This window comes from Marmota monax, unplaced genomic scaffold (genome assembly GCF_021218885.2).
Source record: "Marmota monax isolate L192 unplaced genomic scaffold, Marmota_monax_Labrador192_F-V1.1 WCK01_AAM20220418_F8-fsc00132, whole genome shotgun sequence".
Lineage (NCBI taxonomy): Eukaryota > Metazoa > Chordata > Mammalia > Rodentia > Sciuridae > Marmota > Marmota monax.
Genome location: NW_026695199.1, coordinates 6,616,404 through 6,643,256, shown reverse-complemented (window position 1 = coordinate 6,643,256; position 26,853 = coordinate 6,616,404). Strand labels below are relative to the sequence as shown.

The 26,853-nt window shown below is 37.2% G+C and overlaps 1 protein-coding gene across 3 annotated transcripts in view; it reads right to left on the bottom strand.

The window, feature by feature from the left end:
* Positions 1-26,057, bottom strand: part of Mob1b (MOB kinase activator 1B) — a 60,299-nt gene extending 34,242 nt beyond the window's left edge. The window contains exon 1 of one of the 3 annotated variants that reach the window (XM_046428716.2): positions 25,757-26,057. In XM_046428716.2, coding sequence (XP_046284672.1) covers positions 25,757-25,770 — 14 coding nt within the window. In that variant the 5' untranslated portion in view covers positions 25,771-26,057. Of the gene's footprint in view, positions 1-7,668; positions 7,687-7,735; positions 7,771-25,756 lie in introns of those variants that run through there. The other 2 variants (XM_058574034.1, XM_058574035.1) reach the window with 2 other exon arrangements.
* Positions 26,058-26,853: the final 796 nt, after the last annotated feature.

The window sequence follows — 26,853 nt, the reverse complement described above, 5'->3', positions numbered from 1 at the left end:
TAACTTACAGCAGTAAACTCCTTAAACCTACTGAGACACACCTCTAAGCTACATAATATGGAAGTCCCACAATGCTCAAACATTTATACAATAATTTTTTTCATTACTAACCTCTTGGTCTCAAATTCTTAGTGTATTTGAGCCTTTAATAATATGAAAGACAGTATGGACTTTCTCTTTAGAGACATAAAAAACAATATTTTGCATACAGGAATTCAGGCAGGTGCTGAAACCTAATTCATAAATGTAGCCAAAGAAGATCTTCCCTCTCTAAAGCTATCATGAAAACATTAATTTTCTCCCTAAATATTCTGAGCTCCACATTTATTTTCTAATCCTATAGACGTATGTTTCAGATAAAATCATACTCTTAAATTCAGGACAAATAAGTTCAGATATTTTTGCTTTTATTTTAATATTTTTTTTAGTTGTTGATGGACATTCATTCATTCATTCATTCATTTATTTATTTATTGTGCTGAAATTCAAACCCAGTACCTCAAACACTAGGCAAGCGCTCTGCCACTGAGCCACAACCCTAGCCCTCAGATTTTTTTATTCAATGAAAACACTCACAGTAGGTTATATTCTATAGTTTATTCTTTTTTTTTAAATTTTCTATTAATTTTTCTATTAAACAGTGACAGCAGAAAGTTTTGATCATATTCATTAAATAATCTGTACTATCTTCATTTATAATAAATTCACTGGATTAATATTTTTTTAAAAACAAAGAAATAATGCTGATGCCAATAAAAATAGATACTATCCCAGAATATATTTTTTTAATATTTATTTTTTAGTTGTACACAATACCTTAATTTTGTTTATTTTTATGTGGTGCCACATGTTAGGTGAGCGCTCGACCACTGAACCACAACCCCAGCCCCCCAGAAGATATTCTTATTTCTTTTATTAAATGGCACTTACATAAAAAATATTGGCAATGTGAATATAAAAGTTGAAATCATTTTCTTCTACAATATTATGCTAAAGTGAAATAAGCCAATCCCAAAGAACCAAAGGCTGAGAATGTTTTCTCTGATACTCCATGCTTATTCACAATGGGGGATGGGGTTTTGGACTAGACAGAGCAAAGTAAAGTGGGGGGAGGGGGCATGGGGATAGGAATGATAGCAGAATGAATGGGACATTATTACCCTAACATGCATACATGATTACATGACCTATATAACTCTACATCATGTACAACCAGATAATGAGAAGTTATACTCCATATATGTATGATGTGTCAAAATGCATTCTACTGTCATGTGTGATTAATTAGAATTTAAACATTTTAAAAAAATCATTTTTTCTTACAAATCCAATTCAAAACCAGCTGATTAGATTTCAAATGCAACTGACTTTTTTTTTTTTAAGAGTTAAAAAAAATAGGGGTCATTCCTGATTTGGCATTAAAGTTTAACCAATTAATAAAGGTCAAAGACATTAAAGATTTAAATTTGCTATACAGCAAATCTTCTGAAGTATAATCAGATCAGTATAAAAAACATCATTGAATATTGATAAGTAATAATTAAGTTCTAAAATTTACCAATGCTTTATACAACTATTAAAATATTCTAATCAAGAGCTTTAAGAAATTCAGGAACAAAATTCTTATTATAGGACTAATTTAAAATTATCCATTCTTCTGACAGATTAAGTATATCAATCTAACTTAAACATATGATAAAATGGAAAATACCAAGTAGTCTGTGATTTCAACAGTTAGTTTTGCATGAAAGGGACTAAACTATCTTCTGAACAAAAGAAAGATACACTAAAGAGAAATGCTATAATCTGACAAAGGACAGAAGGGAGTAAAAAGGGGACAGGGAGAAATTCCATGAGCGGTAACTAGAAATTAAACCGTAGTACTGAGACATTTCATATCTATTAAACCACAGTACTGAGACATTTCATATCTAAAAGGGCATGTGGAATATCAAAATAGTCTGTTAAGAAACAAAATAGTCAGGGAGAGATCTGATAACCAAGAACAAATTAAGAGAAAAATAGATAACATACATGTAGCAATAAATATCTACTACTGCAGTTAAACTTCAGACAAAATACTATAGTTCAATTTAGTTAACCAAATTCCAAATGCAAAGCTCAGATACTTTTAAAGGTTCGTTAACATTTTAATGGCCTAATACTTTTTTTTTTTGAGAGAAAGAGAGAGAGAGAGAGAGAGAGAATTTTTTTAATATTTATTTTTTAGTTTTCCATGGACACAACATCTTTATTTTATGTGGTGCTGAGGATCCAACCCAGCGCCCTGCGCATGCCAGGCGAGCGCATTACAGCTTGAGCCACATCCCCAACCTTAGGCCTAATACTTTTTATTGTTAATCTGGAAATAAAACAAAAGGGAAATTATTCACCTACCTAAAATCAGACTTTTAACTGACATTTAACTGATAACAATGATGACAAACAGATCTTTAATCCTCTAGGCTATCTAATATTGCCATGTTAAACACTGACAAACTGTGAGGATGCATAAAAGATATTCCGTTTTCTTGTAAAAAATTCTTGAACTGTGGAAATGTTAGTTGAAAACAAAGGTTTTTAGACTTACTCTTAACACACAGCAGACAAATTCAAAGCAAAGACAATTCAAAAAACAAAGTAGGTCAACACAACAACATAATTTCTTTGCATTTAGACATGACACAGTTGTGAATGCTTAACAGAACATGGTAATAAAATAAAAATAGATTAGTACTTATAAGAAAATTTTTTAGAACAATGGCTAAAAAGTTAAAGATGGTGGGCTGAAATATATATTAGCCTCTCACTCCTTACTAAAAGTAGCCAATAAAGTGAACTTTTAAAAAACCATAATCTGGGGCTGGGGTTGTGGCTCAGCAGTGGAGTACACGCCTAGCACGTGCAAGGCGCTGGGTTCAATCCTCAGCACCACATAAAAATACATAAATAAAATAAAGGTATTGTGTCCAACACAACTAAAAAAGAAAAATTTAAAAAGAAATCATAATCTGCCTGGTACAGTAGTGCACACCTGTAATCCCAGGAATTTGGGAGGCTGAGGCAGAAGGATTGCAAATTCAAAGCCAGCCTCAGCAACTTAAAAAAATGGGGGGGGGGGGGGAGACACAAAGGATGACACTACACACGATGACGACAACAGCTAATAGGGGCAATTACCAAGAATACAAGTATCAATAAATGTTGGCAAGGATGTGGAGAAAAGGGTACATTCATACATTCTGGAGAGACTGCAAATTGGTGTAACCTCCCTGGAAAGCAGTATCTACATTCCTCAGAAAACTTGGAATAGAACCACCATTTTACCCAGTTATCCCACTCCTTTGTATGTACCCAAACGAGTTAAAATGAGCATACTACAATAATGCAGCCACATCAATGTTTATAACATCTTAATTCACAATAGCTAACCTATGGAACCAACCAAGATGCCCTTCAACAGATGAATGGATGAAGAAAAAAAATATAGTTCGTGTCATAATGGAATATTACTCAGCCATATAGAAGAATGAAATTATGGATTTGCCACTAAATGTATGAATCTGGAGACTATCATGCTAAGTGAAATAAGTCAATCCCAAAAGACCAAAGGTCAAATATTCTTCCTGATGTAAGTGGATGCTAACCCACAACAAGGAGGAAGGAAGGGGAAGAATAGAAATTCCGTGGAGAAGACAAAGGGGAATGAAGGGAAGGGAGGGAACATAGAAATAAAAAAAAAAAAAAAAAAAAACAGTGGAATGAATCTGATATAACTTTACTATGTATGTTTATGAATACACCACAGTGAATCTCCCCATCATGTACATTCACAAAGCTAGAAAACAAATTAGAATAGGATATATTCAATGTTTGTATAAACATATCAAAATAGGTTCTACTATCATATATGACTAAAAAGAAAAAAATTTAAAAAGAAAAAAGGAATAGGGATGTAGCTCAGTGTTGTTAAGCATCCCTGGGTTCAATCCTCAGTACATTAAAAAAAAAAAATTTCCCCTAAAAATAAAGAATAAAAGAGGAGACAATAATAAAGTTTTGGAAATTACAAAGATGAATAATTGCATAATGTATCTAAGAAAACCTAATTCTAATGCTAAAGTTAGAAACAATTTATATCATAACTCCCATAAAATGTTCAGGAATTAGTAGTACCTATAGATGTAGAATACTCCAGAAATGAGAGTCAAGATGAAATAAGACTTTCAACAGCCTGTTTAAGATGCAGTAAAAACTAGGTGTGGTGGTACATGCCTGTAATTCCAGCTACATAGGAGGCTGAAGCAGGAGAATCACAAGTTTGGGGCCATTTTAGGAAACTTAGCAAGACTCTATCTCACATGTAGCTCAGTGATAAAGCATTTGCATATGCAAAGGTCCTGAATTCAAACTCCAGTACTGCCCACCTCCCCAGAAAAAGCAGCAGAAGCAGTTACATCCCCAGACACACTTGATACCCACACAAAAGGGTTCTATACTAACCTTACCCTAAGAAAAGACTAGAAACTCAAGATTTATTCTGTGGAGAGGTCAAACATAGTGTCTCTGGCTTGGGAGACACAGGTAAACTTGCAGGCAAGGCACACACATCACACATAATACTGAAAAGCGAGTTTGAATAATCAATGTTGAGACCCCTGTCTTTTCCCCGCAATCAGGACCCCAAAAACTTTGCAGCCAGGATAACAACCTCCAAACAAAGAGCAGAAAAGCTTTTTCTGGCAAATGTAACCATACCAGATGTAAAATTAAAATCCTGGAAAGAAATACCAGGAGTTCCGCAAGGAAACAGCCTAGCCATATTGCCCTTCAGCAAAGCTGACACTGACATGCCTATGCCTTCCGTACACTTCAATGCAGAGATCCAATTGGTTTTTTAGTTATCCTGCTTATAAATAAAAGCAGAAAGCAAAAAGATTGCCAGACACCTGAAGGAAGCGTCTACATGAGATCACACCAAAACTGACAGAACAAAGCAACTGGAGGACAAACTATACAGAGTTAAAAATCTCAAAAACAAAACAAAACAATGATATCCTTAGCTGGCGTTTGTTATGGCTCAGCAGTAGAGCGCTCGTCTGGCACGTGCAGAACCCTGGGTTCGATCCTCAGCACCACATAAAAATAAATAAATGAAATAAAGGCATTGTGTCCAACTACAACTAAAAAATAAATATTAAATAATAATAATATCCTCAGCAATAAAAATTTTTTGCTTCAAGAAATAATATGATATTATATGAAAAAGAGAATTTAAATAAGACTCTCAAAATTTTTAAAAGGTAGCAGAAATAAAATAAAAGGAATAGGAAATAAAACTGAAGTAGTCTACCAGAATACTGGTGGTCAAAAAGACAGAAAAGAAAATGAAGGACCAATCCAAGAGATCCAATCAATAAATAGGTTATAGGCAATTCACAAAGATATAACAGAGAAAACAGAAAATATTTTTGAATCAAAGAAACAAATCAGGAATTTTCCAAGAACTAAAAATATCCTATAGCCTCAAGGAGAACCCACCAAACACAGTGGATGAAAATAGATCCATACCAGAAAACGCCACTATGAAATTTTAAGAAATGAATGTAAAGATCTTAAAATTAAATTTTAAAAAAGTTTCATACAGTATCAGGAACCAGAAAGGCATTTAGAATTCTCAACAAAAAAGAGAACTTGAACTTCAGACAAAAGAAAACTAAATTGTATGGGAAAATTAGTTCCAATCTAGAATTCTAATGGCCTTTGCTGATACCAATCAAGTATGGACACAGAATAAACTTATAAATATATAAAGGTTCAAAACATTTTTTGATCTGCCACACTAAAAGGAGTAAATCAAAGAAGAAGATAAGAAATCTAACTCAAGAACTATGCAAGGAGAATTCTAGGATGAAGGTAAAGGGAAATTTCAAAACTAACAGCAATGCAGCAGGACTAGATAATATCAACCAATATAGACCAGAAAAAACCAGAAAGCTCCACAGAAATATGTTCCAGAAAATAAAGTGAGCTCAGTGTGGTGGCACACAGTGTAATCCCGGCGCAGCTTAGACGCTAAGGCAGGAGGACTGCAATTTCAAAACCAGTCTCAGCAATTTAGCAAGGCCTTAAGCAACTCAAGTGAGGCCCTGTCTCTAAATAAAAAATAAATGGGGCTGGGTATGTTGGTCATTGGTTAAGTGGTCCTGGGATCAATCCCTGGTACCAAAAAAAAAAAAAAAAAAAAGATAAAGTAAAACAATCTCAATGTATTTGAAGGTTAACTGGGGCAAGTTTTGGGGATGACTACATAAAAAATTAAATAAAACTATTCCAAAAATAACATAAAGTTGTTCTGAAAAGGAAAAACAAAATTACAACACAGTACTTAGCTCAACTATCCACAGTGTTTATTTAGTACTAAGTATATTGAGAAGGTAGTAGGATGGGACATATTATGAACGTGAGATTTGGTAGTAAGGATGAGGTAAATTATACTTTTCTTTCACAAAATTCAATAGTTAATGCCCCAAAATGAGGAAATCAAGAAATAAAAATATAAACATGTTGTTTTTAACATATGAAATTAAATATCAAAACAATCAAGTAAAAGGATTCAAAGAGGCTGAATCTAGGAAATAGAAAAAGAGGAGGTTGCTTTTATCAAAAGCCTTACAGAACTATTTGATTCTAAATTAAACCATGTAATGTGCAATTCTGACAAAATAAAAATGATTTTTAAAATTTGAAAATTTAATTTTAAAAAAAATTGAATGCTTAATCAAAAGATGGTACAAGGCATGGTGGCACACACCTATACTCCCAGCTATTCAGTAGGCTGAAGCAAGAGAATCAAAAGTTCAAGGCCAGCCTGGGCAACTTACAGAAAACCTGTCTCAAAATAAAAAGGGCTGGATGTATCACCCTGAGTTTAATCCCAGTACTTGGGGGGGGGGGGGCGGGATTCCATGCATTGTTATTATTTAACTCAAGCATTATTTATTTCATATGAATCCCCCCACCTTCTCAAAAAAGGTTGATTTTTGCAGTTTGGTAACCTGGATTAGAACTGATCTGTCTGGTAGAAGTTATGTGACTTTAGGTAAGCTATTTAGTTGTTCTAATTGCCAAGAAATATCATTTACCATGCAGATGGTTCTGGAAATTAAATGGTATGTAGAGATATACAGAACACCAAAGGTACACTGACAGTTCTCAATAACTAATATCAGGTAAATGTATTTGTACCATATCTTTCGGTAACTAGCAACTTGTTCCACAGACAAGCTAAGTTATATCTAAGTAGTTTACATTTTAAATAAGCAACTGCAAAATAATAGAAAATATCTAAAAAAAAATCACAAGACCCCAGAGCTTCAAATGATTGACCTAAAAACAAAAAGGTTGGAATACAATCTTTTGAAACTCCAAAAATGACTAAAACAATTTATCCAGAAGTTTGACCATATTCTTACCAATTCCACGAGTCACCATATATCTTATCAAACACCTAAATATCAGAAAGACTATAGGTTGCCAAATTATAACTCTTATTTTATGAATAAGAAAAACAAGGACAAAAAGTACAATGACTTTGCAATAAAATCTATACTAAAACTACCTAAATTCTAAGCTCTGTTTTTTGAAGCCTGACTTATAAGAGCCTACCCAGAATCCAGACATGTGAACAACTGCAAATCATCAGAATACTTGAGCTGGGCATGGTGACTCACACCTGTAATTCCAGCAACCCATGAGGCCAAGTCAGGAGGATCACAAGTTCGATCACAATTTAGGGAGATCCTGTCTCAAAATAAAAAATAAAAAGCATTCAGTAATAGAGCACTCAAGGGTTTAACCCCCAGTACTGCAAAAAATAAATAAATAAACTTTTTTTTTTTTTTTTTTAAATGCTGTAAAGGAACAGGGGCTGGAGGTGTAGCTCAGTGAAAGTGTGCTTATATACTCAAGGTCCTGGGTTCAATATACATATATATATATATACATACACACACACACACACACACACACACATATATATATATGCCTTTAAATTTTAAAGGCATATATATATATATATATATATATATTTCTTTTTTTTAATTTTAAAGGCACAAGTTCATGAGGCTAGCAGGGGTTTGCATATATTTACTGAGTATTCTAGGTTGCCCTAACATAAACTTATGCTTATAATAGTTCCATTTATAAATGCTCAAAAACAATGAACATACCATACATGCATACTCTTCACAAGCAAAAGCAATTGAATATCACAGTTTACTCATACTTTAGGAGTGACTGGGAAAAAATTTTCCACCTTAAAATAATCCAGAGGGGCTAGGGTTGTGGCTCAGCAGTAGAGCGCTCGCATCCCACATGCGAGACCCTGGGTTTGATCCTCAGCACCACAAACAAAAATAAACAAGTGAAATAAAGGTGTTGTGTCCAACTACAACTAAAAAATAAATATTTTAAAAAATAGTAATAATCCAGAAAGAAAAAACGTGGCATAGCTTTCTAATCAGGTCCTATGAGAAAAGCAATAAATACAAGACAATAAGTGAAAAACAGCTTTAACTCCTATACCAAGGCGGGGTATAGCTCAGTGATAGGTTGCCTAGCATGTGTGAGGCCCTGGGTTCAATCTGACCCACCCAATCCCCTCACTACCCACCCCCCCACACACACACACACTAGAATACAGAGGGGAAAAAAAAGACAAACAGAATCTATACATAATTATTATAGCTACAAATGTCATCTGCCTCCCAAACATGTTTATCATTTGCATTAAATTATCAGTTTATTTCCTGAATTAAATATCAGAAAGATAATAAGAAATCCAATATAACTGATTCATGATGAGGTTTGGAGGCAGAGCACTGGAGGATCAGAGGAACACTAGATAGGGCAAAGGGGTGGGAGGGGAAGGGAGAGGGCATGGGGGTAGGAAAGACAGTGGAATGAGATGGACATCATAATCTTAAGTACACGAATGAACACACAAATGGTGTAACCCTACTTTGTGTACAACCAGAGACACAAAAAATTGTGTTCTATATGTGTAATATGAATTGTAATACATTCTGCTATCATATGTAACAAATTAGAATAAATAAAATTCTTTAAAAAAAGAAATCCAATATAAGGCTGCAGGGGAAATAGCTCAGTGGTGAATCACATGCATAGTATGCTCAAGGGCCTAGGTTCAATCCCCAGCATCCTGACCCCCACGCCCCCTGCAAAAAAAAAAAAAAAAAAAGAAATACAATTTGAATCAAATATCTCACTTTGTAAAAAAAAAAGTCTGCTTTACTAACTTATATTACTTGCCAATCTTAGAAAAAAAAAAAAAGAGAAACATTTTCCGAGTAAGTTATTTTAAACTTCTTTTTTTAACTGTAAAACACATTTATAGACAAAGGATTTTCAAATTATATTCTACCCTCTACCTGTCACATGACTTCATTTTTAAATAAAATTGTTAATTTCATTTATTAAAGAGCTTCATTCCAAATGTTAGCATATATTTTTCTCCTTTTAAAATAGAAGAAGGGACTGGGAATGCAGTTCAGTGACAGAGTGATTAGCATGCATAAAAGGGAGAGGGAAGAAACCAAGGAAGAAGTAATGACAAAGGCTGCAATTTCCCTTACTATGCCATTAGAAATATAGGCGAACAAGCTGGGAATGGTGGCACATGCCTATAATCCCAATGATCAATCAGGGAGGCTGAGGCAGGAGGATCATAAGTATAAGGCCAGTCTCAGTAACTCAGCAAACACCTCAGCAACCTAGGGAGACCCTGTCTCAAAATAAAAAATAAAAAGGGCTGGGGGTATAACTCAGTGGGAGAGCACCCTGTATTCCATCCCTGGTACGGGTGGCGGGGGTGGGGTGGGGAATATCCTTGGAAAAGTTTGTATTAAATTGTCCAGGGCTCAGGATGTAGCTCAGTGGTAGGGCACTTGCCTTGTATGTGAAAGATCCAGGGTTTAATCATTAGCATCACAAAAAAGAAAAAGAAAAAAAAAGTCCAATGGGCTGGGGCTGGGGCTCAATGATAGAGCACCTGCCTTGCACATGTGAGGCACTGGGTTCAATCCTCAGCACCACAAAAAAATAAATAAAGATATTGTGTCCATCTACAACTAAAAAAATATTACAAAAAAAAAATACAAGAAGATTTATGATTGCTTTCTTAGTGGTAGGGATGCAGGGAAATGAGCACTACTTCACTAGTATCGGGAACACAATTTATGGGGTAGAGAGTAAGCATACACCTGATACATGCTAATTCTTAAAAGGTCTCTATGCCAGGCATGACACTATCTCAAAATGAAAAATAAAAATGGCTATGGATACAGCTAAGTGGTAAAGTACCCTGTTATCATCAGGGTGTCTAGTTGGGATCCCAAGTCCTTGGTGCCCCAAAGAATTGGGCAAGGCACACACAAGTAACAGGCAAAGTACAGATTTATTGAAGGTAAAAGTAGAAATAGCACTCCGTAAGGTAGAGTGGAGTGGGCTGAGCAAGAGATGAGGGGTTCAAGGCTCTGATGTCTGGAAATAAGTCTTATATAAATGTCGAAATAAGTCTTATATAAATGTCTTATATGTTGAGCTGTGAAGCAGTTTCTTCCTTATACTGACCTGATTAAAGACCTTACCCCATTGGTTACCTTAGGATACCTGATTAGATTATTTGCAATTTTCTCCTATTGGTTACTTTAGAAAACCTAATTAGAATGTCCAATTTACCCGTTGGTCATTTTAAAATACTGAAGCAGTAGGCAAGAGTTGTCATGGTGATAAGTTCTCAGTGGGGGAGCCATCATGTGTGGGAAGCCATCCTGACACGTGACTGGGCGACTCCGTTAAGGGTCTGAGGCTTCTGGCTGTGTCGGAATTTTCCCGGCCCTTTCCTGATGAGAGAACCCGTCCGTGTGGGGGTGTGACTGACCACTGACCCCGGGGGCCCAATCACTGACCCTGACCTTGGAGTGCAGTCCCCCCTCAACCTTCATTGGATGGAATTATCCCCTGAATTTCTTGTTCCCCAATAAAAGGCTACTCCCTGGCGTGTTCACTCTCTCTCTCTCCTGCTAGCCCTGAGTAATCCTTGCTGCCCTGCTGGGCGGTTAGAGGTTGGAGCCAGAGAGGGGAGCCGTCTCGGACCTGGCAATAGAAATAAGGTAACTGAGTCTGTGTGTTTTATTTCGATCTCTTCTAACTAACTTTATGCCTAGAACCTCATTAATGAAACCATTGCGCAGGCCGCGTGGTAGAATCATGGTAATGGGACTTATCCTAAACAGGAACATGACTATATGACTGTCTCCCCTGTCCTGTCCTCCAGTGGCATCCTTCTTATACCCTGCCTCCACTATCCTGGTATCCCTGAACTCTACCTAACACACTCCTGTACTCCATCCCTAGTACATACTATAGGAAATAAGGAAGGAAACAAAAGTCTCTATAAGGTCTCTATAAAACTGTGTAATAGGAGCTAGAATTGTGGCTCAGTGGCAGAGCACTTGCCTAGAATGTGTGTGAGGCACTGGGTTGGATCCTCAGCACCACATAAAAATAAATAAATAAATAAATAAAGGTATAAAAAAAATGTGTGATAATGGCCCAATAAACAGATGTTCCAAATCTTTCTGTACACAGTAGCCACCTTTTTATATTTTCCCTAAAATCTTTATGAGGGAAAATTAATCAGAACAACAACAACAACAAATCAGTCACACCCCCACCTTCTGCCATGAAAAAAATGAAATTATTGATATGTTTAAAAAACTGTTTTTTTGATGCTATATAATTTATACTAGCCACTATGCTACAAGGTAACAATTAAAAACAAACAGTATTAAGGGTTGGGGAGGTAGCTTAGTGGTACAGCATCTGCCTAGCATGTGTGAGGCCCTAGGTCCATCCCCAGCACAACAACAACAAAAAAAAAATTTTTAAGTAAAAAACAAATAGTTTTTGCAACTTCAAGGGAACCACATAACAGGGATCACAGTTACCTTTTCAAAAAAGGATATAATAAGGACTATGAAGAGCATGGAAATGGTATCTAACAAACTGAAGGGGACACAGGCCAGGAAAAGAGTTGGATCCTAAACTAAAAAAATGGGTATGAGGAGAAAAGCAGTCTAGCTAGAATAATAGGAATAGCATTTACAAAGGCAGGCTGTCTTTGGAGAAATTCAAATTGAAAAAAAAAAAAAAGCAAATAAAATAGCTGAGTACAGTTAAAGAGGTAAGTCATTGTACAAAGGCACAGATGAGGCTGGAGTGAGTGGTAAGCAAACAATATGGAGATCCTCTGCCTGGAGTTTGGCCAAACACTTCCAGCCCATTCCAGTCTCTACCTGAAAAGCCCAAATGAACTGAAGGAAGGGGGTGGGTCAAAGGATTCAGCCACCTCCTATCCTTATTTAAGGGAAAAAAAAAAAAAAAAACCTCAGTGCTAGAGATAAGCAGCAGTGGCAGCAGCACCAAGAACAAGCAAAATAGGCCCATGAATCCACCCAATAAAAACTGTCTCTACCTAAAAATACAGAAGCACAAATCTGCAAAATTGCTCCTGTTTTGAATAAATTAATATACTATACACATTTTTATGACTATTATCAATATTGGCTGCAACTACTGAACACATACATCTAATTCAGAAGTTTGTAGATTTGTGTGAAACATCAAGGATCTTTAACCACCAAAGGTGAGCTTGAAACTAGTGAATTAAAACAACTATTCAAAACAGTTTGTTCAGGGATTAAGGCTATAGCTCAGTAGCAGAGCTACTTGGTTGGATACTTAGCACTGCATAAAAATAAACAAATAAAACAAAGGCATACTGTCCACCTACAACTACAAAAAATTTTTAAAAATTAAAAAAAGTTCATCCACATAACATGTTGGTCTTCATTTTAAGATTCTCAAAGGCAGAGATCACATCTTACTTATTTCTGAAGCCCACTTTCTCCCCACCCCCACCTCCACTAGTACCTGGCCCTTGACTTTACACATAGGAGGTGTCAAAAAATGTTTCATGCATTATGCAATAATGCTAAGTGTTCATAAGATAGCTAAACAAAATCTGAAGTGTGAAAAAGTTCAGAAGTAGGCTTGGGAATTTCACAAGCAAGGATGATGACAGTGTTTACACAGGACTCTTTGTTTTATTAAATGCTTTCATTTAATAAAACATTATTGTCATTCAATGCACACATTGACCTAACAGAGTAAGCATTCCTTTCGCCAGTATACAGAGGAAACTGAAGCTAAGGAATTATGTCATATGCCCAAGGTCCCATGTCAGAGACAAACCAAGGACTCTAAAGCCCAGGTCTCACTCATAGATAGGTCACTCTTCTATGACAATCTTCAGTTAATTAAAAAGTACATAAATAAGCTGGGCACAGTGGCATATGTGTGTTACCCAGGGACTCAAGAACCTGAGGCAGGAGAATCCAAGTTCAAGGCCAGCTTTACCAACTTAGCAAGGCCCATATCAAAATAAAAAATAAAAAAAGGGCTGGGGGGTTAGGTTGTGACTCAGTGGTTGAGTGCTTGCCTAGCATGCGTGAGGCACTGGATTTGATCCCCGGCACCACATAAACATAAAAACGAAATAAAAATAAAGGTATTGTGTCCATCTACAACTAAAAACAAAAAAAAATTTAAAAAGGAGGGGGGGGGACTGGGGATGGAGCTCAATGGTTAAGTGCCCCTGAGTTCAATCCCCAAAATTAATATTAAATCAAAAAAGGAAATAAATAGGGCTTGGATTGTGGCTCAGTGGTAGAGCGCTAGCTCAGCAAGGGCGGGACCCGGGTTCAATTCTCAGCACCACATAAAAATGAAGGCATTGTGTTGTGTCCATCTACAAAAAAGATATTATCTCTCTCTCTTAAAAAAAAAAAAAAAAAAGTAAATAAATAAATTTGCCAAGAAATATCCTCACATGCTATAAAATAAAATGGTGAAAAAAAACTCTCACAAAACAGTCCAGAAGGTGAAATTATAATTACAAGTATGCAAAGGCAATAGGGGACCTAGACTGGCCCACTAAGGGGCCTCAAAAGATTCCTGTCAAGGACAAAGGTAAGTTTATATTGAATCCCAAAGATTTGCCAAGGATGGTGGCTCAGTGACTAGGGACACGGAGGCAGGAGGATCACAAGTTCAAAGCCAACCTCGGCAACTTAGGGAAGCCCTAGGCAACTTAATGAACCCTGCCTTAAATAAAAAAAATTAAAAAGGATGGAGGATGTGGCTCAGTGGTTAAGCACCCTTAAGTTCAGTTTCCAGTACCAAAAAAAGAAAAAAAAAAAAGAATTTCAATTCCAAGGATTTTTCTTCTTTATTTTGAGTAAAAGCTAGAGAACTTAGATAACACAATGAGTTGTATACAATAGGTTTGTATATGAATGTATCCAACAAGCAAACATAAAGGATGTCTAGACTTTGACTATAATTGTGTATGAAATTACAAAATAGTCAATAAATTCTGAAAAGCAGGAAACATTAAGGCTACATACCCTGAGCATATATCAACACAATTAGAAATTAGCAATAATAGTTAACAAAAAAACATTTTTAAAGAATTTCTACAGGGGGCTGGGGTTGTAGCTCAGTGATAGAGTGCTTGACTGGCATGTGTGAGGCACTGGATTCGATTCTCAGCAACGCCTATAAATAAATAAAAATAAAGTTCCATCAACAACTAAAAGAAGTATATTTGAAAAAAAAAAAGAAGAATTTCTACATAGGGGACTGGGGCTATAGCTTAGTGGCAGAGCATTTGCCTAGCACGTGTAAGGCACTGGGTTCGATCCTCAGTACTGCATAAAAATAAACAAGTAAAACAAAGGTATTATGTCCATAGATAACTACAAAAAAAAAGTTTTTAAATAATTTCTACATAAATGTTAACGAATCATTTAAATCAATATACAGGTACCCACCATTTACTGCTGAGTAATTGGAAGATCTTTCAAATCACCTAAGATCACATTAAAACACATTCTAATCCAGGGTTGGGGGCCTAAAATCTTACATTTCTAACATACTTGTAGGTGGTGCTGAAACTCCACATTTTAAGGGTCTAAAGCACACTTCTCAAGGATTATAGTTATATAGAAATGTTGATACCCTTAGTCTGGGGGTGCCTTCTGTTATCAGGGGGCCAAGAACAGTTTTCTGCCACATAAAATGAAAGTACTTTTTTTTCCTAAATATCAAATGACATTAAAAAAAGGTAAAGATGGGCTGGGGATGTGGCTCAAGCGGTAGCGCGCTCGCCTGGCATACGTGCGTCCTGGGTTCGATCCTCAGCACCACATACAACCAAAGATGTTGTGTCCGCTGAAAACTAAAAAAATAAATATTAAAATTCTCTCTCTCTCTCTCTTTAAAAAAAAAAAAAGGTAAAGATATCTCTAATTATAGTTATCACTAGACAATTTAGTTTCAACACCTTATAATTATGTTCCCACTTGAGAGAAAGCTAAAAATTGACAGAACTCAATTAAGACACATTTCGGTTCCAAATGTCTAGCCGTTTAGAAATATATATTTTGGTAAAGACTGGTTTTAACTACAATTAGAAATTTTTTTTAAATTTCATTCTTGATGGTTTACCATTTTTTAAATAAACTGAAAAGGTTAGCTAGGCACAGTGGCACACACCTTTAATTCCAGCTACTTGGGAGACTTGAGGCAAGAGGATCACTTGAGCCCAGGAGATCAGGGTCAACCAAGGCAACAAAGCAAGACTCAGGCTCAAAAATACATGTGTGTATGTTGTGTGTGTGTGTGTGTGTGTGTGTGCGCACACGCGCACACAATAAGGTTGAAAGGACTGATTAAAGGGCTGAAAAATCTTGACTGATAAAACCCAAAAAGGGAGTCCATAACAATAAGTTAGTGATACAAGCAGCAAGCCTCCTCATATTTATTAACTCAAAATTTCCATTTCTAAGAGTTTAAAATAAGAGCCAACTGAATATTTGGTAGGGTGAGGGGAAGTGATGATAGAAATGGAACCACATGTATATGAGTGAAAACCAGGGGAATTTTTTAACAAAGAACGATTTCAATAGTTAAATCTAATGTCACAGGGCTCCAGCAAACACAAATGGGTTCTTTAAAGAGCAAGAGGGTCATATAGTGCCCTATCAGTCTGGAACTTGAGCTGCAACAGAGGTGCCAGAAAAATTGCCTTAAAATACATTTTCCTCTACTATTTCTATTTATTCTTCATGTTATACCATTACTTAGTTCAACAAAGGAACACATACAAAAAAAAATACTCCTAATACTCGATACTATAATAGTACAACTACTGAACTATTCTCATCAAATTTTAATTTGAGAGCAACAAAAGGACTTAGGCAGAAAGATAAAACAAGAGTAGTAATAAAAGAACATTTAACCTTTCCATTACAAATAATAGCAATAAGGCTACTTGGCTGTGACATAATTAGGAATAGTACCCACATAAGTTTGCTTCCCTTTCAAGTCTTGCTTTTAAGTTCTCACCTCAGAAAATCAGAGTACCCTTGGTATGCACCATACTAAGCCTACAGAAATTGGCTATAATTTAAGTAATCAGAAATGGTGACTGTTTAAAAAAGGTTGTCATTAATCATCACACTGTTTAAATTTGGTATCACTATTGTATATAACTACAATTTATTGAACTTAGGCCTTTTATATTCAGTATCTCTAATGCTTCCAAAATTTCTAGAGTATTGGCCCCAAACACAAGATTATAGTAAGAAAAAAAAAAACTGACCTCTGTCACACAAGTACATACATAACTAAGTCTCAAACTGCTTTCATCCTAAAATTGCTGCAGCAGGGGCCCACTCATGCCCCAAGGAAAGGAGCTGGGGCAGTAATAGTGTTTGGACAACAGCTGGAGGTAAGGTTATAAGGAGTATGGCCAGGCAAGGTCAAGAGTGTGTGTGTGTGTGTGTGTGTGTGTGTGTATAGAGAGTGTGCAAGCAATAGCATATGCACGTGCATAAGTATCACATTTCCCAAATAATAAAGGAGGAAGTAAAAAAACATGGAAATGGCAAAGGTTAGAATGAACCCTATGCTATTGGTTTGAAATAGGTAAGAGTGGTTTGAACTCATTTAATAGATACTGATGAAGATTTTTAAAATGTGGAAATAAATGCATGTGGGTATGTATTCTCTAGCAGTGCCCAATAAGAAGGCGTAGGAATAGCAACATATCTATAGTAATGAGCATATCTATCACCTAGATTTTGGCTTCTAAATACTATTCTCCACTGAACAGGTTCTTAAACTGGCATATCCTGGAATAAGGCAGAGAAAGTATCAGTTAAACATGGAATATCTTGTGCCAGAAAGTAAGAATGTACCCTTAGAAAAAGGGAAACAAGGTGGGCACAGTAGGGCATGCCTGTAATGCTAGCTACTCAGGAGGCTAAGGCAGGAAGATTCCAAGTTTGAGGTCAGCCTCAGTAACTTAGTGAGATACTGTCTTAAAATAAAAATTAGCGGGGAAGGGGATGGGGTTATAGCTCCATGGTAGAGTGCTTGCCTAGCATATGTAAGGCACTGAGTTCAATTCTCAGCACCATATATAAATAAATACAATAAAGGTCTATGAACAACTAAAAAATTTTTTTAAAAATTAAAGTGGAATTTTAAAAAGGGTACGAGCAGGGGGACTGGAGATGTAGCTCAGGAATAAAGTTTGATTACTAATACTGAAAAAAGGGAAAGAAAAGGAAGGAAATAAGTCAAAAGGACACAGACTCAGTATGAATAGGGTTTCTACTATCCAGAACTTTAACAATTTTGAGCATCAAAATAACATAAAAGGTAGTTAGAGTCTAATTCATTGAATAAGAGGAATTATGTGTCCACATTTTCTTAGTCAGTTTGGGCTGGGAAATTTCCAAAATCCAAAACTTATTGCTCACAGTTCTGGAGGCGGAGCAATACAAGATTAAGGTATCAGCAGATTTAGTGTCTGGTAAGTGCCCATTTCTTAAATGTGGTACATTTCTATGTGTACTCAAGTGTCAGAAGGGCAAAGGGGTTAACAAGCTCCCAGACCTCTTTTATAAGGGCACTAATCACCTCCAAAGGCCCTACCTTCTAATTTTATACACACATTGGTGATTAAATGTTAATGAATCAGACGCAGCTATCCAACTCCTCAGCTTATACCCAAAGGAATTAAAACCAGCATACTACATGGACACAGCCATATCAATGTATTTGGGGCAGGAACATCATGGAAGCACAATTCACAATAGCTAAATTGTGGAACCAACCCAGATGCCCTTCAGTAGATGAATGGATAGGGAAACTTTGGTATATATATTCACAATGGAACATTACTCAGTCTTAAAAGAGAATAAAATCATTGCATTTGCAGGTAAATGAAGAGAGTTGGAGAATATAATGCGAAGTGAAGTAAGCCAATCCCCCAAAACCAAAGGCCAAATGTTTTCTTTGATATGAGGATGCTGACTCATAATGGTGATGGAGGGGGAGCATGGGAGGAATGGAGAAACTTTAGGTAGGGCAAAGGGGAGGGAGGGTAAGGGAGTAGGAATGATGGTGGAATGAGTTAGACATCATTACCCTAAGTACATATAAGAAGACACAAATGGTGTTAAAATACTTTGTGTATAATCAGTGACTTGAAAAATTGTGCTCAATATGTGTAATATGAAATGAGCTGCATTCTGCCATCGTGTATAACAAATTAGAAGAAATAATTTTAAAAGGGAAAAAAGAATTAAGAAATGAATGGTAAAAAAAATTTTAATGAATCAATTTTAGAAGAACAAAACATTAACATCATAAAACAAACTGATATTGTAAATAAATTAATGGGAAGAAGAATAAGTTCTTCCTTACAATAAAAGTACTTACTAAATAAATTCAGAAGCAACTACAAAATTAGTGATCATCATAGTAATAATTTCAAATGAGAAGTCTCACTGGAAATAAAAACCAGTGGTGAAAATGAAATAAGGATTATTACATATAGTATCAAAATATCTCATAAAATATTAATTACAAAGAGAAAAAAAAAGCTAAAATAACTTTAAAGGGCAGAATCCTGACACCTTATCAAACTGTCAAAGTTAACATCAATAATAGTGGACAAGTAGGCACTATGTGTACCTGATAAGATGAAATAAGAAAAATATGCATCACTTCCATGATATTCCTGCCCCAAATACCTAAATGCACAAGGAAACATCAGACAAACTCAAATTGAGCTGACAATCTACAAAACAACTGACAGTATTCCTCAAAGCAGTAAAGGTCATTAAAGTCAAGGAAAGACTGAGGAAATATTTCAGCTGAAGAATACTACAGGACTAAGGCTGTAGCTCAGTGGTAGGGCACCAGCCTAGTATGTGTAAGGACCTTCATTTCACTCCCAGAACTGAAAGGGATGGAGAGGAATTTGCAACAGACATGTAACTGAGTAAAAAAAAGGATTCAAATTGGATCCTTTTGTTGAGGATAACATTGTTAGTACAACAGATGGGGTCTCTGAAAAAGGAATATATGGAAATTCTTTGTGATATTCTCTACTGAATTTGGAAAACTTTCAAAGTAAAATTTTAATCATTTCTGCAATAAACAGATTTTATATCTACACTTTATATTTAATTATATGTACTGTAAAGAAATAGTCTTAGGTGAGTGCTATAGTCTGAACATGGGTAGTGTCCCTCAAACGTACACATGCTAAAGGACTGATCCTCTCAGTGGCACTATTGGGAGGCAGTAGGACCTTTGGAAAAGGGGCAATTGGGAAGTCCTTACATCACTGGGGGTGTGCCTTTAAAAGGGATGTATTGGACCCCACCTGCTCCTTTCTTCTCTGTACTTCCTGTCCTGAGATGTGAATTTTTGCTCATGCATGTGTGCCCCACCACTGCCACCTGCTGCCCTCACCAAACTGAGCCTATGCAGGTGCCATGCCTTCGAACCTCCAAAACTGTAAACTAATAAACTTCTTCTCTTTATAAGTAAGTTTCCTCAGGTATTTCCTTATAGTAAGACAAAGCTAATGCATTTAGTAAACACAAAAATGGAAATGTGAGACAAAAAGGAGTTTTTAAAAGCTCTCTACAGGATTTGATTTGGCATTAAGTTAACTGGTTCCATTATTTTATATTTTTCAAGAAGTAACATATAAGCCAGGTGGTATACACCTACAATCTCAGCTACTAGGGAGGCTGGGGCAGGAAAATCAAGTTCAAAGCCAGCCTAAGCAACTTAGCAAGGCCATAAGTAAACTAGCAAGATCCTGTCTCAAAAATTAAAATGGGCTATGAACGTAGCTCAGTTGTAGAACACCGCTGGATTCAATCGCCAGTACCAAAAAAAAATAAAAAAGAAATAACATATACCCATTTTGCCTCACTACCTCCTAATCAAATATACAACTGAAGAGCAATACTACATGTGCTTTTATAAATTGGAAAATATAAAATACAAAAATTCTGCAACTGCTGAGTACACTGGCATATTCCTGTAATCCCAGTGGCTCAGGAGGCTGAGGCAGGAGGATCGTGAGTTCAAAATCATCGTCAGCAAAAAGTGAGTTGCTAAGCAATTCACTGAGACCCTGTCTCTAAATAAAATACAAAATAGGGCTAGAGGTGTGGCTCAGTGGTCAAGTGTCCCTAAGCTCAATCCCCGGTACCCACCCTCACCCCAAAAAAAACCTGCTACTGCAGTTAGGAGAAAAAGTCAATAATGGTAGTAGTAATTACATGTTGATTTTATACTCAGGAATATCAAACAGAAACAATTTTATGTTAGATGAGAAAAGTAAATCAGGTATCTGCAATTCCCCAAACTACCATCTGAAAAGGTGACTACACTTACTTATACTACCCCCTCCCCCAAAAAACATATTAAATAATTTTGTCAGATAAGAAAACAGAAGGATAACACTTGGTCAAGACACTCAAAATGATGTTGTCAAAGTATATGTACTGCTATAAGAAATTTACAAGTGAAAAACATGTTCTAGATATAGTAGAGATGCATTTGTATATTTGTGACAAATTATCCATGTGTATAATGTGACAAAAGATTAAGAAAAGTTATATCCTAAAATATGAACTACAGTTACTCTGAAGGTAAGATTATGAATTATTTGTATTTTCTTCTTTTCTATCAGTATTTTGTGATTTCTTCGACAGTTTACTTTTTTACATTAAAAATAGAAGGTAAGGGCTGGGTTGAGACTCAATGATAGAGTGCTTTCTCAGCATACATAAGGCCCAAGTTCAGTCCCCATCACTAAAAACATCAAAAAAAAAAAAAAAGGAATAAAGGAAACATTTTTAAAATAATTTTAAAGTATTACTTAAGTTTCTACTTTCTCTTCTACTACTGAATTGGTGAATCTCAGAAAAAAGATCCCAGTAGTGACAATGACACCTGGTAGCACTGAAACATAGAATGCTCTTAAAAACAAGGCCTAGGAGAGGTGAAGGGAAAAGGGCCTATTTGCATTATCATAAGGCAATTTCTCCGTACCAGTTTTCCCCATTTATAAAATGGGATTCCTACTAGTTATTGAACTGAGTTCATTATTTATGTAAAGCACTTAGTGCCTGGCATTCAGCAAGGTATTATTTTATTATTTATTATCAACTTATTTTACAAGTGAGGACCCTAAAGCACTAAAATCAGTTAAATCATTCAAAAAGATATTGCTTTGGTTTTTGCTGTTGTTGTTTGCAGGTGGGGCTGGAGGAGAAAGAAAAGGGAGTAGAGGGAAGAAAGGGAAACAGACAGACACATATAAACTAGGCTGAAATCCTAAGTTGCTAGTGTGATAAAAGACAAATGGAAGTGCTCGATAAATATTTCCTTCCTTCCTTCCTTCCCCAACACATTTGCATTTCTTCCTGTATAGAAATAGGCCTGGTTTAGGGGTGAGGCTGCCGCTCAGTGGTAGCGTACTTGCCTGGCATGTGTGAGGCACTGGGTTCAATTCTCAGCACCACATGTAAATAAATTAAATAAAGGTCTATCAACAACTAAAATATATATATTTAAAAATTTCTTTAAAAAGAAAAAAAGAAGAAATAGACCTGGTTTACATTTATTCTCACCCCTAGATCACCTTTTTTAAAACTTCCACTTAAAAGTATTAATTTTAACTATATTCTGACCAAGTAGTATTCACTAAGAAAGCACACCTTGGTCTCTTCCATGTCAATCGTTTTTGTGGAATCCCATCATTCAGAAAAGGCAATGCCAGAAACAAAGAGAATACTTAATATACTTTCTGAATGATTGCTAAAAAATTACTTTTATCTTAAATTTCCCTATATTGTATATGCATAACATGTCAAGAGAGGAAAACTTTTTTAAGAGACTGGGTTCCAAATCAATGATTAGGTTAGCAATCTTAAATTGATCATTTTGTCTCTTTAGAAAAAAAAGGTAAATAGGCTATGCTACTGGTAGACCACATCTAACTTCAAAATTCTACAGCTTCTTGTACAAACTGGAAAATGGACAATTCACAGGCAATTTCATGCCTCAACTATGTTTTCTTTGACAGAAATGTCCCATTTCCCCTTGCTCTCTTAGAGAACTTATTCACCTTCCTCTAAATACCACCCATTTCTTCCATAAAACCTTTCTACAACCTAAACAGAACAAAATTGCTCCCAACACTTTGGGCCCCCTGATTATATTACACCAATATAGGTGATGACTTTGATATCTACTGTCTCTGTAGTCCCCACATCTTGCACAATGTCTGGCTTGCAGCAAATGCTGAGGATGTGTTTAAAGATTTAAATATACAAAGTTAAGTTAAATTCCTGTGATGTTTTTGTATCCACCATCTGGGATTTTAGCTTAATTTGAAGATATACAGAGGCCAATGTGCAGCAAAACCAAAGCTTTGCAGTGCACACACACATACGCAATGCAAACTTATCTTGAGCATTTGTACAAAAGCTATACAAAGGTATTAGTCTTGCAGATATCTGGGCACCCTTGAGAATTATTATCTTAAGCTACCGTAACTCCCTACCTTAAAACCTCTTCACCCTGCTAAACTCTATTTCGTAATCTTTATAATCTTCTTCCAACTATAATTACTAATGGTCACTTACCAGAATACAAGCTCCACTAAAACAGGAATTTTTGTCTGTCTTGTCACAATATCCAGTGTTGGCATCAGTACCTGACACAGTGAAAGCTTTTTTTTTTTTAAATCAATAATTCTCTTATCTTACAGCCTTCAAGAGTCATGACTCATCTCCTCTATAACCCTATCTCTCACTGACCTATCTCCTCTGCTCTAGCCACTTACTGTAGCCTTCCCAATAAGCTTCTAAGAACTGAAGGAAATTTTTTTTAATATTTATTTTTTAGTTGTAGTTGGACACAATACCTTTATTTCACTTATTTATTTTTATGTGGTGCTGAGGATCAAACCCATGGTCTCACACGTGGGAAGCAAGTGCTCTATGGCTGAGCCCCAACCCCAGCCCCCCTGAAGGAAAAATTTTGTACTTGACTCCTAAACTCAACTTTCTTTGCTATCTGTTGGTACAGAAATAATGTTCAGGAAACTATACCAAATAATAAACAAACAAACAAAACTTTGTTCTTTCACTTCCAATGAATTCACTTTGGATTTAAAACTACTGGTAGACAAAAGCAAAACTAAGAATAACATATTATGTTGTTTTATTTTTTATTGTCAAGCACATTCGCTAAATACATTGAAATTACATTAACTGCTACATGTGACCTGCCTAAAAATTTGTACCCCAAATAGTGCAAACCCTCTATGGTGTTATATATATATCAGTTATAGCAAGATTTTTTCTTTTTTTTTTTTTTTTAAAGACAGAGAGAGAGAGAATTTTTAATATCTATTTTTTAGTTTTCGGCGGACACAACATCTTTGTTTGTATGTGGTGCTGAGGATCGAACCCGGGCCGCACACATGCCAGGCGAGCGCGCCACCGCTTGAGCCACATCCCCAGCCCACAAGATTTTCTTAAGTAGCTAATATCTTTCAGGAGAAATTAACGAACCCAACACGTTTCTGAATCTATTCAATACCAAGTCATGTATATAAGTACAACATTATTGTATTTATATTCAGAAAATAGCACCACAACCTTCTCCATTCCCCAGTTTCAGCCAAATATGGCTCTTGCCTGCTTGGACAAATTTAGTTTATGAGTTCCCACAGGCAGCATACATGAACATTATCTACATTGCTATTTTGAATTCAGTTTTTAAATTTTTGAGAACAGAATATAGGCAATGTAAAATTACATTCAAGATGAGAATCTTCAAGCTGAGATGTCTGGATATACTGATTAGAATTAAAATACAAAACAAAGAATTAAAGTCATCCAGTACTCCGATCTAGCACTACCTCAATCTGACAAAATCAGAATCAACTTCTAGGATGAACCTCAGCTCACAAGTTCAAATGTATCAGGCAGAATAACGCAAAACAGGCCCCTTGTGCCTACTGGAAATAAGAGTAAGTCTGCTGGGCACTTAGCCTTCTATGGTAGCTCATTTTTGCTTAAACACCCTAAAACAGAATTAATTTTCTAAATGTAATCATATGAAAATAAGGGTGAATTAAGTACTTAGGATTCAGATACCAATGTAATGACTAAAAATTATGAGAGGTGAGGAAAAAAGAGTAACCTGAACAGAAAATATTCTTTAAAAGCTATTTTTGCCACAGCAGTAAAGGAGCGTATATGGTGGGTTTACAACTTCCAAGTTTTTTATTAGTTTTCTAAACACGTGGGTGAATCACAATAGTCTTCAAAGGATTTATTCTTCAGGGTATAACCCTCGATTTTCGAGGACCTGCCTCCATAACCATATCTGACCATCCCATCTTTCTGCTTCTCCCTCCCCACCCCCGATCCCCCATCCTCGCCCAAAACTCGTCTGGAATAAAAGATAAGTGATACAATGACCAGCACTAATGTAACGCTAAAACTGGCATTAACAAATGATGTGCAAAACAATACACTATTGGACCTAATCAACCCAGGGCACTCTTGAGGCCCTATTTGGTGGTTGCCTAAACGACAAAACCTGTACTAGTCAGGGAAGGAGGAGAGGTGCCTCAGGGAAACAAGGGGCTATTCCAGATGGCCTTCCCCACGTCCCCAAGCCGTCAGCCAGCAGGCTTGTTTCGGTGTTACCACCACAGGACTTGTCATCCAGACTTCCCACCCCTAAGATCTAAGAGAAAAGTTAAAAGGGTCCTGGTGAAGGGGAAAAGAACGATCCATCTTCTATGCTTGAGACCCAGAAAAGAGCCGTGGGCAGCAGAAACCGGGAGAGGCAACCCAGCATGCGTGGGACACCTGTCATGCGGGAAAGTAGGAGGCATCTAGGAAGAGCGTGCAAAGCAACCGAGGAATAAACAGCGAAGGCAGAGATTGGGATGACAGGGAAATCCGGACGCAGACACTGGGGAAAGAGGCTCCTTAGGGCAAGAGGGCCCGGCACGCCGGAGGCGGCGGAGTGGCGGCAGTAAGGCAGTCCCCGGAGCCCGGCTCGGCGGGAACGCCCGGGCCGGGCCGGGCAGCCGCTGGGCCAGGCGGACCCAACTCGGCTTGGCCGAGCGCGGGTGGCGGCTGGGGGCCCGCGGCCCAGGTCGCGCCGGAACAAAGCGGGCGCACAGGGCCTGGCTACTTACAACAAGAAGCTCATGTTGGCCGCGGCGTGAGCTTCGAGCTCGGCGGTCGCGAGGCCTCGCGGCGGTGGCGGCCTTAAAAAAGGGAAAAAAGAAGAAAAGAAAGAAAGGCGAGAGGAAGACGAGGAGAGAAAGAGAAGGGGAGTGTCGGCAGTTCGGCGGCCGCAACTTGCTCAGCTTTGCTAGTTCCTATGGCAGGCAGAGGGGGCGGAAGTGGGAAGCGCACGGCTTGAATCACTTAATGGGAGGGGAAGAAAAGGGAGGCGGGGAAAGGGCCTCCAGCCGGCTCCTCGGAGAACAGCGGCGGAGCAGCTGCCCAAGTCCTCCCCAGCCCCCAGCCGCCTCCACCCCGCGAGCTCTCGCGAGAGCGGCGGCGCCCACCTCCCCGCGGGAGCTGCCGCCTGCGGTCGCTCACCTTCTGGTCACCTTTACAACCCAGGCCGCTTTGCGGCCGCTGGGTTCTCCTGTCAGCTGGGTTAAGGGTCGGGGCACAATGCTCGGAGCCTCTCAGCTGCCCTTCAGCAGTCAGGGAGGAAGTGGGCTTCAACTCCAGGATGTCAGGGTCCTGTAGTGAGTGATGAGATACCACCAGAGATTTTTTTTCCAAAGTGAGTGCCCAACAAAAGACAAAAAGTAATGGAATTGCTTTTTCTGCTGGTGTTTAAAAATAGGAGGAAGTTTCGCCAGGTTGGAATGGTTTGGGTGTGGTCCTGCCAAAATAGAAGAAAGGGACTAAGTGGATTTTCAAGGTATCTGTTTTGTTTTGTTTTGTTTTTTTCTTTAGATATTGATGGACCTTTATTTTATTCATTTATTTATATGCAGTGCTGAGAATTGAACCCAGAGCCTCACACTTGCTAGGCAAGTGCTCTACTACTGAGCTACAACCCAGCCCAGGTATCTGTTATTTTTATAGGCACATTTTAAAACCCTGAACCAGAAGGAAATTAGGGTAACTCACTGACCAGGCAAGCTAGGCTGTCGTGAGCAGCTGGGGAAACTGAGTTAGCCAAGGAGAGCTGAAGCCAGTCCATCTTTAACTCCAGCCTGGTAGCCTAGTCATCAGTGGCCACACTGATTAATTTATGGAGCCCATTGTG